The following is a 17,131-nucleotide window of genomic DNA, read 5'->3' as shown; positions in this document are numbered from 1 at the left end:
CTGGTGTAAAAATTAATTTGGACATTTTGGGAAGGCATCCAGAGTCCAGTGCATAAAGCACAGTGGGCCATTCCTAGCACAGGCATCTTGATGCTGTCGCGGTGGGGAACTAAGGCCTCTGGTGAGCGCAGCCAGACCACCTCCACCCTGGTCCGATTGCCCGGAGAGAAGGGAACCATGCAGGAGAGCACCCTCTCCGGACACACGGGGCGGCAGGCTTCTGGCTGGATGGAGCCCTGAGGTGGGATCGCAGGTGTGGGTCTGACTTCGAACCCAAGCACCTCTGCGTGCAGGTACAGAGGGCTAGGTCCTGAGACGAGAGTGCCCGGGCCGCAGGTGTCCGTGCTGCGGATGCTCCAGGGGTGCCCGTCGGGAGGGGGGTTACTTTGCAGCTGTGGAAAGTTACTTGACTTTTCCAAGCTTCTGCTTCCTTGTCTATTAAGGGTGCATAATGACAGCGCCTCACAATGACAGCGTCAGGAAGGATTAAATGAGTTGAGGCTGGCAAAGTGTTCAGTGCAGTGCCTACGGCGTGGTCAATTCAGCCCCACGCCCACTGAGACTCTTCCGGAGCCCCTGCCCAGCCAGCGGCCGACGACGTGATCGCGGCGGTATCTGCCCACACTGCGCAGCGTATTACCGAGAAATCTGCGGAGAGCCAGTGTCTGCTCATCTCCATGAAGTCTCAGGACATAGAAACAACATGTTTCACTGATACAATTCCTGAGACTTCCCTGATCTTGAACACATCCTTCCAGAATCCCTTCCAGAATCTTCAGTCCCTCTGGGGAGAACAGCAGCGTGGTGGAGCAAGACCTTGGGTTTGATCCCCAGCACTGGTAAAAAAGAGAAAAAAAGCCCGAATATTTTCCCCCTTCAAAATGTTTTTATCTCCCTGAGAATCTCATTAGTAATGAGGCAGCATCTAATACATAGCAATCTGGGCCTACAGAGCGAGGTAAGGATTCTGCAGCTCCCCCAGGGAATCCCTGAATAGTGAGGATGCCTGGAGCCTCTTACTGTGTCCTGATCACACCTACCTGTACACAGCCCCGGGCACCGAGCGAGGTACCAGCTGCTCAGGCCCCTGACTTCCCCGGGTCCCAACCCAGCTCACTGATGCCTCCACCTCGCCTCTTAACCCTGCTCCGAAGATGCATGGTGCTGGCCTCGTCTTCTGGGCAGTGTCATGTGTTGAAGTCCACCCCGGCTGATTTAATTGTGTAACGTTTTTTTAAAATTCAGTCTTTCTGCAGCCAGGCGTGGTGGCGCACGCCTGTAATCCCAGCACTCGGGAGGCTGAGGCAGGAGGATCACTGTGAGTTCGAGACCAGCCTGGGCTACATAGTGAGTTCCAGGTCAGTCTCAACTACATAGTGAGAGACCCTGTCTCAACCGCCCCCCAAATTCAGTCTTTCTTCCTATAGACATTGGTGGGCTCCTCTTTGTGTCAGACGGGGCACTAGGCGCTGTATCTCTGCAGACAGAACAGTTTATACACTTATATTTAAGCATATTTATTACTATTCATCCCACATTGGTCTGTGTTTCCTTGTTCTCACGCTTCTCCCTGGTGCCTTTGTTCTTCTTTTCCTCTTTCTTCCTCCAAACAGGTCGGATTCTCTTTTTAATTATTCCTTGTATTTTGAAAGTTATAGCTTCCTGTCTTGTTTCCCACTGATCCCTTTCACATCTCTGCTGGTCTGGAGGAGGCGTAATGTCCATCAGTCTCCCTGCCTTGCTCCCAGACAAGGGCTGTCTGTCCAGTGTCCACCAGGACACCCCCATCTTTCATGCTGCTATTGTCATCTAGGGTTTTTTTACTTGGTCGACTGGTTTTGTTTGTTTGTTTGTTTTGGTTTTCCGTTTGTTTGGTTGGTTTTTGGTTTGTTGAGACAGGATCTCACTTTGTATGTCAGGCTGGCCTCAAACTTGCTGCAGTCCTCCTGCCTCAGCCTCTCCATGTGCTGAAATTACAGGTGTGCGCCACCACACTGTGCCATTTAGGATTTTAGTTCATTATTGTTTTAAGCCCTTAAAGTCTGTTGCAGGGCTGGGGATTTGGCTCAGTGGTTCCACCGTCTGCCTGGCAAGCGCGAGGGCCTGAGTTCAATCCCCTGCACCAAATAAATAAATAAAAATAAAAGTCTGTTGCTTTTACTATTGTTTTTCATGGCGAATGCTCATCTCACTGTGAAATGTGCAGTTTGTGACTGTTGGTCTCCTAGGGCATCTGTCCTACGTCACATCCTGCCATGATCTTTTCCGTGACAACAGAAACTGGCCAACACTCGGTCCCTTGTTGCCTTGTTTTGTCCTCCCTCTCCAATGATAGAGGGGTGTAGGACTGCGTGCCCGTTGTCACCTCACACAGTACCCGTCTCCTGGCTTCCTGGGGTTCTCCCTTTGCCTTTGGTGATTTAGAATGAGCTCACTTTTCAAGAGGTCAAGAGGCAGGCAAGCTGCAGGTCTCCGTTTTTTACTGAAAATTGTTTTCCCACCTGGTGGTGCTTTGCCCCTTTGCCAGACTGGCAGGTGGACTTCTGGTGTTCTGTGCACAGACCCGGCAGCCGAACGCAGGGCCTCAGTCCTCCTACCCTCGCTGTGGCCCTGCCCAGTGTCCTGGGGCTGGACATTGCGGGGCCTTCCTCCCATGCTGCGTCAGCCCCGCCTGTCCCTGCCACTGCCTTGTCCCGCTGCAGTGTGAGAGGTCCTGCGTGGACGTGGACTCGGCCCCTGCAGATGCTTGTAGGTGTCAGAGACTTGTCAGGCCTGTCCCTTACCAAGACCGGCACAGCAGAATTCCTCACTTGGGGGCCGGGAGCAGAGGCCACGGGTGAACAGCCTCACTCTGAAGCTGGCACCTAGAAAGCCAGGTGAGGACTGAAGAAAGGTAGTGGGAGCAGCAGGATCTGTTTGTGCCTGTAACAGGGACTCTGGTGACACCTGGAAGGTGTGCTTGAAGCAGGGGTGTGGCAGAGGAAAGGCGGCAGAGGAGAAACCAGTTAGGGCTATGCAGAAACCAGGGCCAGAACTCAGAACTCCCATGCTCCACGGGGGCGCGGAGGGAGCTGGACTCCTGCCCCTTGGCCTCCGTGGCAGCTGGATGTTGCGACTGCTTTTGCGTGACAAGAGGGAGGAAGTAGTTTGAGGGAAGGGGCAAGAGGCTTGGCTCAGTGTTGCACATACGAAGACAGCTGTGCTGCGTTCGTTCGGAGGATTTGTCTGGAGATATAGGATAGGGGCGGGGCTTGGGCCATTCAGGGGTGGCATCGCTGTGAGATAACAAAATGAAAAGAACAAACAGCAACATTTAAGGAATGAGAAAACAAAACAAAGCAAAGAAAGCTCTGGCAAGCGTCGTACTCGTCTTTCAGGTTACGTCTCTGAGGCTGGTACTTCCTCTAGGACGCCTGCCTCGGCCGCTGGAGGTCAGGACACCCTCTGTGCATACCCCAGACAGTAACGTCGCCCTCTCTGGCTCCAGACGGCGGCCAGCCCATCGCGGGTGCTCACTGTTTGGCGCCAAGGGAATGGCAGCAGGCAGGGAGAGACGCACTTTGGTGGAAGAGAAGGGGGAAGGGTGTCCAGCCTGGGAGTTCCTGGAGCAGCAGCGGGGACACAGTGGGTAAGCGCAGTTCAGATGTGGCTGGGGTTCTAACAGGCCTCAGAGCCCTTCAGTGTGACCCAGCTGTTTCATGATGAGAAAAAGGAAATCGTATCTTCTAAGCTGCGGCCCAGCGAGGCCTCAGTGGAGCAGGAAGTGTGGGGCTGGGCGTGCAGCTTCACTGGAGAAGAGACGGTGGTGCAAGCATCCGTTCCACTCTACAGCAGGGTTGTGAAAGAGAGGCCCTCTGTGCTTTGACATCAGAGGGAACTGCGCTGGAAGGAAGCGAAACCACAGTGCAGGGCTGCACACAGGAGCCGGAGGTCCCGAGCTAGGCCCTTGTCCTCAGCGTGACCTGGAGAGCACACATTCTGTCTTAGTGACACCCAGGTGGAACGTGGCCTATCTCTGTGGCTCCGGCTTTATCATGAAGCACTTCAGATATTCAAAAGCATCTCTGTACCCCACCTGTCCTTGGTACAAGGTGAGGGTCCCTCCTGCCGCACCGTGCAGCGTCCCCACCACAGCCCAGAGAATACTCTCACCAGGCTCCGAGTGCACCCACTTCCACTGCACATCCCCTAAAGGTGCACTTGCTGGAACCAGGGTCATCCCAGTGGCCAGAAGGAAGGTCACTGGACGGCCACTGAAAAAAGCGAGCCACCCAGTCATTTCAAGTCTTCCCGGCATGCTCAGGGCACCGCAGGACGGCTCCCTGATCCTAGGCATTCTCCGGGCAGATTCGGTGCTGGACAGACTTGAGTTGTCCCCTTCGAGGCATGCGTGGCTTAGGCCTCTCATACTAATCTTTTCCTGCAGTGACCCTTGAGCTACTCTAATGTCCCAATGAAAAATAAAGAAAAGCAATTTGATAAAGGCCATTTGTCTGCAAGGATGGCTGAGAACAGATGACACGAGGTGAAAGTCTCCAAATTCCAGTTAGCTGAGCCGCTAAGTCCTGTAACAGAAAATGGGGAGGAAAAAGCCCTGCAGGTACAGCCAGCCTCCGTGGGCAGCTGTCACTTGGCTCGGCACACCCTCAGAGGAGATGCCCTGCCCACTGCGTGACACCTGTGTCCTTTTCTTTAAAAGCTAAGGAGAGGGTGCTTGCTCTGCACGATCCCAGCGTGTAGAACCCAAGCTCCGTGCACATCCTCGTCTGCTGCAAGGCCTGTGACTGCTCCTCTCCAAAGAGTCACAGAGACCTCTTGCTGGTCTTAAGATTATTGTGGTTGAACTTGAAATAAGGAGAGAAAAACATAGTTTAAAGCAACACCTTATGTTTCCTCTAAGTCCAGATTTTTTTTTCAGCTTTAATTGAGTTTATTGGTACATTTTAGGGATACAGTACAGTTACATTCATTGTTGGGATCTTGTACCTCTACATGACAAGTCTTGATTCTCATTTTTTCCCCTTGTCCCTGCCCTCCCTTCACCCCCTCCTCCCCTCCCCATCTACAAACACTTTATTTCCACCTTTTCATTATCTCACATTTTTTTCTTTTCCCTTATTACCCTTCCCCTACCCATCCTACCTTCCCTACACCTTTAGCTCCTTTCTTCCCATTTCTCAATGTCAGTAATCTTATTAGGATCTTCTGTATTATTGCAGATTATTCACACCAGAGAAACTATTCGGTATTTACACATGTGTGACTTATTTATTTCACTTAGGAGTATATCTTCAATATGTATCCATTTTCCTCTGAATGAATCTATTTTCTTGTTCTTTTTGGCTGAGTAATATTCCATTTTATAGAAAAACCACATCTTCTTTATCCAGTTTCCAACGGATGGGCAAATGGGCTGTTTCCAAGATTTAGCTATAAACTGTGCCACTATAAACATGGGTGTGCATACTTCTCTGTGATATGATTCTTTTAGTTCTTTTGGAAAGATACCCAGCAGAGGGATGGCTGGGTCAAATGGAACCTCCAGTCCAAGCTCTGAGGTATCTCCATATTGATAGATTTTTTTTTTTAATCATGATAAAATTCACACAAAATTGAATGTCATATTCAGTACATGCACCGTATTGTGTAGCTGTCACCTCTGTCTAGTTCCAGAGTATTTTCCTCATTCCAAAAGAAAACTCCAGGGCCAGGGATTTAGCTCAGTGGTTCCGCCACCTGCCTTGCAAGCTGAAGGACCCGAGTTTGATCCCCGGTACCAAAAAAACAAAGGAAACTCCATAATCTTCAAGTAGCCCCTTCAAGGCCCCTGCATCCCTTAGCAACAACTCATCTGTTTGTTTTTGGTTTGGTGTGGTACCAGGCATCAAACTTGGGAGCTTGTGCTTACAAGGCAGGCAGCAGCACCGATGAGCTAAATCCCCGGTTCTCACCTATTTTTTTATCTCTATATGTTGCCTGTTTGGGACATGTCATATAAGTGGAATCATAGAACATATGGGCTTTTATATTTGTTTTCTTTCATTAAGCATAATATTTTCCAGGTTCATCATGTTATTCCATGTATCAATACTGTAACCCTCTTGCTTACTGAATAATATTCCACTGAATGGATATACCACATTTTATTGATGCATTCATCGACTGGTGGACATTTGGGTTGTTTCTGTCTTTTCTAAGTAGTTCGTGTACAAGCTTTTGTGTGGTCACCTGTTTCATTTCTTTTGGGCACATGTCCAGGAGTAGGACTCCTGGGTCATATGGTAAGTCTTTGTTTGACTTAGTGAGGAACCACCAAACTGCATACATGTTTTCTTCTTTTGTAGCCTGTCAGTGGCAGTATGCACACCAGCCAGGTGTACTTTCCTTCAGAAACAAAGGCTGGTTCTTCTTGCTGCCCCTTTGTTCTGTTATGCACTAAACCCTCTCTTCTGCTAACCCCACAGCAGCCCCGTGCAGAGAGGCCGGGCATCAGGCCAGGGCCACGCAGGGCTGTGCCAAGCAAGAGTGGGAACCTTGGGATGTGCTGCCTTTAAGGGTAATAGTAAGAAGTAGGCCTCCCTCCTGGGACCTGCCTGTCTCACGGGCCATCTGGCTGCCCTACCTTTAGAATGAGCTTCACGAGCAGGGCACATTTCAGTCTTTGAGGGTGTGGACCAGCCGTGCCCACAGCCGTCCTCGTGTTGAGGCTGTGGTGTGTGTGTGAGGTTGATGGAAGTGCGCAGGTGGAGTGACTTGGCTGGGAGAGAGTGGCTTGCAGACCGGATGAACTGAGGCCTGCTGCATCTCTCTGACCCAGCGAGCCCACAACCTGGGGCTTGGATCGCATGCTCCCCAGCACCTGGGAGCATCTCCGGTCCTCAGGGTACTGCGTTTGAACCCCTGCAAGATCCTTCCCCATCCTAGAGGAACTTGCATTCTGAGTCAGGAACGCGGTGCATATGGCCCTGATGCCCCACAAACTTGTCAGCTTTGAACTTAGGGTCGGAACCCACACCCCAAAAAGTCAGACATCAGGAAGTGATGATGCCAAATGGAGACATTCATAGGGTTTCATGAATGTGTGCAAATGTGTAAAGAACGTAAACCGAGTCTGCAATGATAGCTCTTGTGAACCACCTCCTTCCGAGAATCTTAGCTTGACTGAGAAAGGAATGTGGTTTCTCTGTGAAGCAAAACAGTAGCGTCCATTTCACACACAGTGCCTCACATCTTCCTAAGCACACTGCTCCCCAGACTGCGGACCCATGAGGGCAGGCATCTGGCCAAGGCTCGGGAGAAGACCCCAAGTCCGGCAATGAACTCGTACTTCTGGCACCTAGCATGGTGCCCGACACAGATTAAGTACTGGGCAAGGCCTGCAGGGCAGGCCGCTGGACTGATGGATGGGTGAAATCGCTCCTCTCATTTATCTTCACTGTTGTGGGCAAAGGATAGATTCTTATGTACATTTGGCAGTTGTAAAAGACAGAGGCTTGAGAAATTTGAACAAGGTTGTGAAGCCTGTAAGCTGGCAAGACCAGGACTAGAATCCAGGCCCCCCAGCCCTACAGCCCCTGGTCTTTGTTTTAAAACCTCAAACAAATCAGGAACAATCACAGGTGGATTTAGAAAATGGCACCCAGAAGTCCTGGGGATAGAGAGGGGTTGTGGGAATACCACTAATACCACCTTTTCCTTCCTGCTGCCTGACTTTCGCTCAGCTGAGGGATGGTGTTGGGAAGGGAAGTGGGGGCTCCGTGTTTGGTGTGTGATGCCCCTCTAACCGCCTCCCTGGTTCCTGCCAAGCAGGGCTCCACCGCTGGGAAAAGACAGCTGCGGGGAGTCAGTGCAGCAAACTCATGGCTGTGCCTGTGGTGTGGAAGGAGAGGACAACTAGCTACTGTCCTCAGACAGCACATCCCACTGGGAGGGACAGGGCAGTGGTGCTGGCACAGGAGGGTGGGACAAGGAGAGGGGAGGGGCCAGAGTGCTGCGCATCTACAGCCGGAAGCCTCTCGCCTTGCTCCTTGCCCTTCGTGGAGAGCCTGCCCTCAGCAGGGGTGGTCTCTGGAGGCACAGACCTGCCCTGCCCACAGCGGCAGCACTGACTTGGGAGCCTGAACTTCCTGAACCTGTGCTGCTCTCCTCTGCTAGAAGCACAGAGCCTTCCTCTCCTGCCTGTATCTTTTCTCGCCCCCACCCCAGCCAGCACCCAGGACTGGTAGCTGGAGCAGGACTGTCTGCAGGTTGTCTCACCATGAGCCTCAGACAGCTTGTAGGGTGAAGTCTTACCGTCTCCCTGGGTGCTGTTCACGCCTTCTCACCAGCTGCATCCCTCCTTCAAGACTAAAAGCAGGTCCAGAGGCTACACAGCCCCAAAGTGGGGAGGATGTAGGCAGGGGCCACACTACTGACACAGAGGGCTACAGAGACCGGCTGGGCAGAGGGCTGCCAGCAGGAGGGTCTGCTACTGGGAGGAGCCAGAACTCTGGGTAGTGCTGACTTCCGTGTGTGTGTGTGTGTGTGTGTGTGTGTGTGTGTGTGTGTGTGTATGCGCACGCGCGCTGACCTGGAATATGACCTGGTTAGAACCCATTCCCTGAGACTTTGAGTCACTAGGAGACCCTAGACCCACTGTGTGCATGTTCCTTTGCCAGGCCTCACCCTAGCTCCCAGCACTGAGCTAAGGAAGGGAACTTGCCCACCACCCGGAGGAGAGAGCAAGGCGAGGCCTCTGCCAGCTCAGGAGGAAGGTTGCGCCAGGCACCCAGAAGCCATTCTGGTTGACAAAGGGAGAATTGGGAGCCAGCCTGGTCCTGGAGGCACCCCAGCTGCAGTAAGCCCACAGAACTGGAGCTTTGCCTGCTCTGGGCCAGCCCAAGGGCCACCGTGGACCCACACGGTGACCGTGGCAGCCAAGGGCTGTGCATCTACCTGCAAAGCAGCTCTGAAACCCACAGGATGGAAGAGGCCTGAGTCATTGCCTCTGATGGGCTCTGCTATTTTTACGTGCAAGTCTGGTTAAAAATAACTGTCTAAGCCAAGCTTTTAGCTGCAGCTGACAAGATATTAAGTATCAGATACCTAATGCTCACAAGTGATAACCACCATCTTCTTCCTCTTCCTGTGTCCATTTTCTGCCTCTACATCATGGGCTCTGAGAGAGCAGGTAGGAAGTGTCCGGGAAAGCCCCTGAGAGCACCTAAAGTTGCTCACCAAACTTTGGGGCCTTCTTGGGATGCACCCACAGGGAACTCCAGAAGCTTGGCACATCAGGCCCGCGGGAGCTGGTCGGCTGCCTCGGCATCCAAGCGAAGCCGAGCGCCCCAGCCAGCCATGTGGAGGAAGTGTCTCACGTCCTCAGGGCCGAGGGGACCCAGTCCTACAGGGCAGATGCTCAGCGCATGCTGGCCTCGGCCCCAGTCTTCTCACTGCAGTGTGGACAGCTTGGCACTCGCTGTTCAGTGCAAGGAGAAACCTCAGTCCTGGGTCCAGCCTGTCCGCACCCTGCACGCCACCCTGAGCAACGAAAGGATTCCGGGAGCTTTGGGCAGAAAGCCTCTCTGACCCGAGGCTCCCTGACCAGCATGCCCCTCCCGGCTCTGAGCCAAGGGGCAACGTGGGACTGTGCTGGCACAAGTGTGCAGCATTAGGTGCCAGCCTATTCTGACAACTTTCTTGGCTTTTGAAATAAGCAGCTGGCATACACCTGTACCCTAGCACGCAAGAGGCTGTGAGTTCAAGTCCATCCTGGTATATATAGCAAGACCCTATCTCCATACAACAAAAAATAAAAATAATAAATGAAATGTAAGCAGCTGGTCCTTAAGTGTAGTCCTGTATTATGAAGAGCTGGAGGAAAGGGCCCTATTTGTACAGCAGGCAGTGCAGTGCCATGGGAGAACCTGAGTTCCTTCCATACCAGTCTTGAAGACAAGACACAGGAACGCCACTGACCTGACCCCCAACAGCCCCCTGACGATGGTGATCATCAGCAAAGGCACATCACCATCCAGCCCCAGGGTGGGACCAGCTTTCAACCCAGACCCACTTCTAGCAGCTGGACTGCAGGGCACAGGGCCAGCAGCATGGACTCCTAGGAGATATCCTGCGGCAGCGGGGGTCCCTGTCACAATCCCCATAGCGGAGAGTCACGGGTCAGAAGCCTGCCCTGGAGACACCTAAGGCCCAAGTGATTCAGTCCCCAGCCTGTGCCACGGATACGGTGCTGAGGCTCCAGCACATCTGCCACCCAGCTCCAGCTGGGGCCTGGCAAATGCAGAGCTCCGGGGACTTCCAGGGACAAACCTCGTTCTAAACCTCCCACTGCCCGCCTGCCTGATCTCTCTTATCGGTTCTTGCAGTGAGAAGCGCCACCTTCAAGTGAACGTCACCAACCCTGTGCAGTGCAGCCTTCATGGGAAGAAATGCACTGTCTCCGTGGAGACGCGGCTCAACCAACCTGAGCCCGACTTCACCAAGAACCGCTCGGGCTTCATTCTCAGTGTGCCGGGCAACTGACCCCTCCGCAGGAGATGGGCCAGGACAGGAGGCTGGGCCAGGACGCTCAACTCCTCAGCATCCTAGGTTCCAGCCTAATTGCTGCATCCCTTCTAATGCCGCTCGAAATCAGCTTGCAAGCTCCCCGCCAGGAGGGGCCCCTCTGCTGCTTCCTGAGGCCCCTCCCCTCAAGGTGGTCTTCCTGACTTTCTTCATTGGTCTCCATCTTCTTCTGCCATCTCAGCTTTCTGCAGTCCCTGTTCAATAAACCAAAGACCCTGGAGCCCTGCCCCAGACCCCCGGGTCAGCATCCAGCCTCCATCTCACCTTGGAGGCAGCTGGACGTGCCTTTAGTCCTCACACGCGTCCCTTGGGCAGCAGGTCATGTCAGCTGTCCTTCGGACAACGACCAGCTACTGACCCCAGAAAAGGGACAGGGAAGAGAGCCCAGGATACCGTCTCTCCAGCCGAAGACGTGCTCCCCAGGCGGCTGGGGAGATCTGGTGGCTGTGACTTGGGGGCAAAGCCCTGCTCCCTTGTCCCCCGAGGTGATTACCCTCAGGACCTGGCTCAGAGCTCCCACACAGACCCCCCAAAACCCCAGCAGCCAGCCAAAGCCACCAGGTGAGCAGGTCCACCTGTAGCACCACGCCCAGCAGGGGTCCATCGTTCCCAGAGCCTGCCCCTGGGAGACTCCCCTCACCACCAGGGGCCCGGCCCAGGCCTTCTCACCACCTCGCAAAAGGCAGTGTGAGGATGTTCCGGGACCATCTCAGCCCACAGCCTGCGTCTGCAGTTGCCTCACTCCTTTCTGTAGTGCGCAGGTTGTATCTGTCTACTGCTTAGTAAGAAAACGCAGGAGAGTGCTTGGGATTGCCAGCTTTCCTTCTTCAATGCCTCAGATGGGTTTCCTAGTCCCTGGGAGAGCTAGGACCTCAGTGGGGGGTCAAAGCATAGAGGAACCACAGGAGGCGAAGCAGCAGAAAACAGTGTGGGGTCCTGGCACTGCAGGCCAGGCCAGGGCATCCTCCCGTGCCACGGACAAACCCCTGCTGGAGCCTGGCGCCCGTGGACTCCTTCCAGGAGAGCTGCTGTCTCGTCAGCTCTGCCCGCAGAAGTGCCTGTGCTTCAGAGGTCCTCCTGAGACCTCCTCCCTGGCCCCAGACACTGAGGAGGCTGTGGCCTGTGAGCATCCAGGCCTTTCAGCAGGGAGCCTTGGAAAGAGAATCTTGGAGGAGGCACTCCATGTTGTAAGGGGTGAGGGGAGCCCACACCTCAGGAGGAGCTGGCAGGGTATAAAAGGGACAGACTGAAGTTTTCTTTGCTTTCTGCCACAAACACTGCCCTTTGCCCTGATCCTTCCTCCCTGACCCAGCAGAACTCACAAGTGCCTGTGTGTCACCTCCTGTGCCTTGCCCAGGGCCTAATGTGGTCACCTGGCTGATCACAGTGGTCCCAGCAGCCTGGTCTCATGTCCTTCCTTCCCAGGGCTTGGTACTATGTGCAATTTGCAAAAAGTCCTGTTGGCGTCCTGCCCTTGGGACCCCTTCCATCCCCAAGCCTGGTCAGCTGCCTGCACAGTGAGAGATGCCCACACCCAGCCTGGCGACACTCACAGTTTTGCCAATTGCCAGGAGCACTAGTGGAGCCATCTGACTGGAACTTCAGCTCTCCTTTCCACCTGTTCCCCAGACTCGCTTTACACTAGACACATGCAGATGTTTTAAACACACCAAAACAGATATGCCAAATGAGCTGCCTGTCAGAGGCTGAAGAGGAAAGAGTTTGGACTCCTCCCATCCACCTTTTGATGTGGACTGTGGCCCCACAGACCAGTGCCAGGACCTTCGCCAAGGCCACAGGGCTGCTGGCTGTCCACAAGCACTTTTTTATGGCGCACTCAAAGCAGTCACAGTGTGTGGCAATGAAGAAGATCTTGGAGTTAGCGTGTGCTTGATCGCGGTTAATGCATCAGGGGCGTTGGAAGATGGAAGGGACAGAGATCGTATGCAATGAAGTGGTTTCTCTTGTTTAAATGCAGTTTTATGGTTTGGTGCATATATTCCTGTTCTCCATTAAATTAACTTTATTTCCAAAGCATATTTTGATTTACCATCAAGAGCAATAAAGCATTAAATCTCATTTTTAAAGGTGTTCTGCTTATCTGTTGTTAAATTTTAATTGTGAAATCGTAGCTTAAAGTCAGCTGTCTATACCAGTGGATAGAAAGGAGAATTAAGCACAGATAATGTAAAATGGAGGATAATTTGCCTGAGGCTTTATGAACCAAAATATTACATAGCAAGAACACTGTGGGAAGGAAACGAGAAGGCAGTGGAGTTACAGCCAAGCACTTCTGCCACGTTGAAGCCTGCGCCCTCTGTAGAAGCCCACTGCTCGGCATCAGAGAACATGACCTTCACATCAGAAGTGCATGATGAAGGGCAGCTCAGGTTCCTCTGGCAGCAGTGAAGAGGACAGAGCAGACTCTACGCAGGGTGCCGGTTGGAGTGGGAAGTGGAAGGAGAGGGGAGACGAGAAAGCAGGACCCCAGCCCAGCTGACAGCTCCTGGGGAGGGCCACTTCCCGCTCCCTCTCCCTAGGCTGAGGCTCCTCTGCAGGTGGACTTCTGGAGCTGACAGGACGGCCTTAGTCCCAGCCTTGGGTCTAAGGCCAGGACCCACACGGCCAAGCCACGTGGGAGCCTGACCCTCTTTGGCACCTCAGATGCCAGTCATCTACCTCCACAAGGAAGCTTTTGGGGAATCCCTGCCCCTGCCACCAAACCAAAGCCAACTTGTGCTGCTTTAATCACCTTAGCGTGTTCAGCTCTTTCCCCCGGCTCCACCCCTCATAACACAAACCCAATTTTGTTCCAAGTGCATGAATCACGTATTAACATTGCTCCCGTCCTGTTCACAAACAATGGGCCCACAAAAAGAGGCCCAGGTAATAGGTGGTCAGTGCATTTTATTGAATCAGCACAGTACAAAAATAAATAAAAATAAGGGAAGGGGAATTAAATTACAACCAAACTGAGCTTCGTGACCTTGTCAGATTATAAACCACACATACTCACAAACACACTATACATACATACAAAATGAGAAAAATATAAATTAATATTAACAATACCCACAGTTTGGTCAAAGAATAGCTACAGAAGAAATTGCACTAAAAAACCAACATACATCACAAGTGTGTAATTAGCAGTTTCAAATATACAGCTATGAATAATCCCAAGAGAAAAAAATGGCACATTTTCTTTTCATTGCAGGTTTAACAACTGTTGGAACAAAACTAAATTCTAATAACTGCCTGGAAAGAATATACCAACCCTTCAGGTTTACAAGAAAAAGAAAAATCAAATCCTGAACTATTATTCCTGTGGCTTGTTCTGTGCATGGGTATAATTTTCACAGCCATCTGTTCTAAGATTATTTTTCTTAAGACACAAAATGCTCCTGGTTTGCATGCACAATATCACTGTAAAAGCAACAATTAAAGAATAAAGTTTTTTTTTGTAGGTTAGTTTTTTTTGTTGTTGTTCTAAAAGTAGTCTTCATAGCAGCATGTCAAATGGGTTCATTACTTGCACACTCAGTCTGCACACTCAAGTATATTAGCGGTTCCTTTACACAATACTGATGAATGGTGCCAGGGGAGAGAGAACACACAGGCTTCACATTGATGGAACTAGATTGTTTCTGGTCCTTAACCAATCCTGAAATGTGCACCTCCTCCAAAACATAAAAATAATAATAATAAATACAGAGAGAAGGAAACAGACACAAAACCGGAATCCTGTGGCATCGGCATGGTTCCAGGAAGGTTAGCCAGCTGAATAGACCAAACCACAAGCGTGTGCCCTCCTGTGGAGTCTGGGCACCTGAAGGGCCTCTTCCATACCTCGAGGGACCCCACAGGCCTCCTACTTCAGATCGCACGTGGCAGCAGGATCTGAGGACAAGCAGCATGGAATCCAGCAGAGAGGCTGAGGTGTAGTCTGTGCCAGCAGCCGCAGGTGCCTTCCAGCTCCGCATCCAGTGATCTGATGGTCCCAGGACGGCTCAGCCTGGCCCTCAGGAGCGGCCAGGGAGAGGCTCTCTGGCCCCAGCAGACCCCTTCCCCAGTCTCCAGGAATACCTCCGGCTAAAAGCTCTGCCTCTTAAATCAGGACTTCAATTTCACAGCTTTTTTTTTTTTTTTTTAATGTGAATTTCAGTAGTGCTTGTGCAGAAGTCAGCTTCCCCCTAGAACCTAATCCTATAAAAAATGACTCCTGCCTCCCGGACCCTAGCCCCCAATTCCAGCGCTCCTGGGGACTGGAAGAGAGAATCCTCTGTGGCATCTTCACATTGCTCTTTGTTCCCCAAAGCAGGAGTGGGAGCCATGCAGGAAGACTTGTTCCCATCTTTTGGACCTCTCCCAAGCCCCAAGCCACCAGTCCGGGAGAATTAGAAAGAAAATCGGTCAAATATATATCATGTGTTTTTACAGCCGCTCAAGTGAGGCGGATACCAAAACCAGCAGCTGCAAGCGATCGGTTGTGGGGTCGCCAAGCTTCCAAAGCAATCAGGAGTCACACTCCTGTCTTTGTCTCCGAGATCCAGCTGTCTCACTGGGCCTTGGAAACAGGGCCTCCTCTCCAGAAAAAAACTGAACTGTTTGGAAACAGTGTTAATCCTATGAAACAAGGGGCAGGAGTGGAAATCACCACCACCACATCACCCCTATAACTGATCTCCCCTCCCCAGCTCGGTAGGACAAATGTCGTGCACCAGCAAGAGGCCTTAGCACTCAGGTAGGCACCAGCTTGATCTTAGGCGTGCACCTCCCACCTGCCCAGAAGGCAGGCTGATGCTAATGGGCATCTGCTGCTGCCCTGGCCTTCACCACAGGGTGACTAAGCTGCATTATTCAAATGAAAAAGAAATCGCCCAGAAAAGCTGTCCCAGCTTCACCCCACTCCTTTAGCTGGAACCCAAAATGAGACCCTAATGAGACAAACCAGCCAACACTAATGTGGGAGCTGGGAGAAGTGTCAAGAGGCAGGGGTGAGCTCCCTTTCTCATTAGCAAAGCCCTCCCTAAAGAAAACAAAACCGCAAACCAGGACCATGCATGGTCCAATGACCGTCACAATCTTGGCACAAGATCCTCTATACCTCTCCTTGACTGAAGATGTCCCAGGCAGTGGGGATCCTGCATTACAACCCCTTTAGAGGCTTTGTCAGGGTGGCTGGCTCCAGGAACCCACAGAGAAAGACCCACCCAAAAACACCCAGAGAAGGGCTTCCAACCAGAAATCCCACGTCCTCCCTGGGCCCACCTGCCAGTGGGCCCTCACCAGCTCCCAGCCGGGCAGCAGTGGGCAGCCTCACCCCCTGGATCCAGTGAAGGTTGAGGCAGCAGGAGCCAGCCCCCACCGAGAGAGAGAGAGGTCAGCAGCCTGGGCGGTTCTGGATCATCTTCTGGGTTTGTACAACATTCGTGGTTCAGAAGTCCCCAGAGTTCTTGCAGGGCTGAAAAGAACCCCAAGGAGAGAAGGTGGGAAGGGAGAGGCCCTTGGTGGCTTTGCTAGACACATATTGTACACAAAACTGATTTGATAATAAATTTTTAAAAATGAATTGAATCCTTGAGCCACGACGCCACTCCAGGGCTCACCGATCGAGCCCGAGCAGCAGCCTCTTCTTGTCCTCCTGGCCACTCTCGTTCTTCAGGTCGGAGAACACCTGTGTGAAGTAGTGTGGGTCGGCATTAATCTGCAGCATCTTGGAGCTCATGAGGTTGATGACAGAGAGGCAACGGTCCCAAAAGGCCTCCTTGCAGCTCTCCACCAGGAAGGGCTTGAGCGGGTAGGAGATCTCGTTGCCCATGTAGGAGTAGGAGAGGTACAGGCAGGTCAGCAGGACGGCCTGCAGCTCGTGGTCCGAGCCCACCTCAGAGGAGATAACATCCCTGCACAGCATGTAGAGGAAGACCACGTTGGCCGGCGTGATGAAGCCCTGGTCCTGCCAGCCCTGCAGAAGCAGCGAGCGGTCCACGCTGCGCAGCCAGAGCACGGGGTCCGTGGGGGACAGGTGCTTCAGGCGGTAGCACCGGCGGCAGAGAAACTCGCCCAGGCAGCGCAGCAGCTCGCTGGTGGACGCCTGGACGATGACCCGTTTGGGTGTCCCTGCCGAAGTGACAGTAGGGTGCGGGGCCTTCTTGACCGAGGAGGAGACCCCGGTCTGGGAGCCAGACAGCTGGCTGGCCGGGGGTGCGGGCGGCTGGGCCGGTGGGGGCTGGGCGAAGGTGGACAGGTTGGCGCAGGACAGCGACTTCTTCAGGTTCTCATTGTTGAGGTGCGTGATGTTGTTCTGGTAGCTGCTGTTGGGCTGCACCTTCTTGGAGTTCTTCTTCTTGGCCGACACCGCCACGATCCTCTTCCAGGGCAGCACGGAGATGATGGAGTGTCGCTTCAGGTTCTTGTCCTTGGCGTTCTTGCTGTTCTGCACGGCCGTGTAGTGGCCCACCGTGGCCGCGCCATCCTCAAATAGCGTGGCCTTCCGGTAGCTGGGGGACAGGGACAGCACCGTGCCCATGGTGCCGCTGCGCGCCCAGCGGGGGCCCGCACCCCTGCGCGC

General features: G+C 52.8%; 2 protein-coding genes across 3 annotated transcripts in view; one reads left to right on the top strand and one right to left on the bottom strand.

Moving 5' to 3' along the window:
- Positions 1–13,844, top strand: part of Myo1d (myosin ID) — a 302,321-nt gene extending 288,477 nt beyond the window's left edge. Inside the window, exon 22 of one of the 2 annotated variants that reach the window (XM_010642388.2) lies at positions 13,778–13,844. In XM_010642388.2, coding sequence (XP_010640690.1) covers positions 13,778–13,811 — 34 coding nt within the window. In that variant the 3' untranslated portion in view covers positions 13,812–13,844. Of the gene's footprint in view, positions 1–10,364; positions 10,937–13,777 lie in introns of those variants that run through there. The other variant, XM_010642387.2, reaches the window with a different exon arrangement.
- Cdk5r1 (cyclin dependent kinase 5 regulatory subunit 1) lies at positions 13,451–17,125 on the bottom strand. The gene has a single exon (XM_010642386.2). It carries the CDS (start codon positions 17,087–17,089, stop codon positions 16,166–16,168), a length of 924 nt encoding a protein of 307 aa, XP_010640688.1. The 5' UTR covers positions 17,090–17,125; the 3' UTR covers positions 13,451–16,165.
- Positions 17,126–17,131: the final 6 nt, after the last annotated feature.

This window comes from Fukomys damarensis, unplaced genomic scaffold (genome assembly GCF_012274545.1).
Source record: "Fukomys damarensis isolate Sample0158 unplaced genomic scaffold, DMR_v1.0_HiC HiC_scaffold_13, whole genome shotgun sequence".
Lineage (NCBI taxonomy): Eukaryota > Metazoa > Chordata > Mammalia > Rodentia > Bathyergidae > Fukomys > Fukomys damarensis.
The sequence above is the reverse complement of the archived record's forward strand: the minus strand, read 5'-3'. Positions and strand labels throughout refer to the sequence as shown.

Excerpts from the sequence above, each read along its gene's own strand:
- Cdk5r1 (XM_010642386.2), bottom strand. The coding sequence starts at position 17,089 with ATGGGCACGGTGCTGTCCCTGTCCCCCAGCTACCGGAAGGCCACGCTA.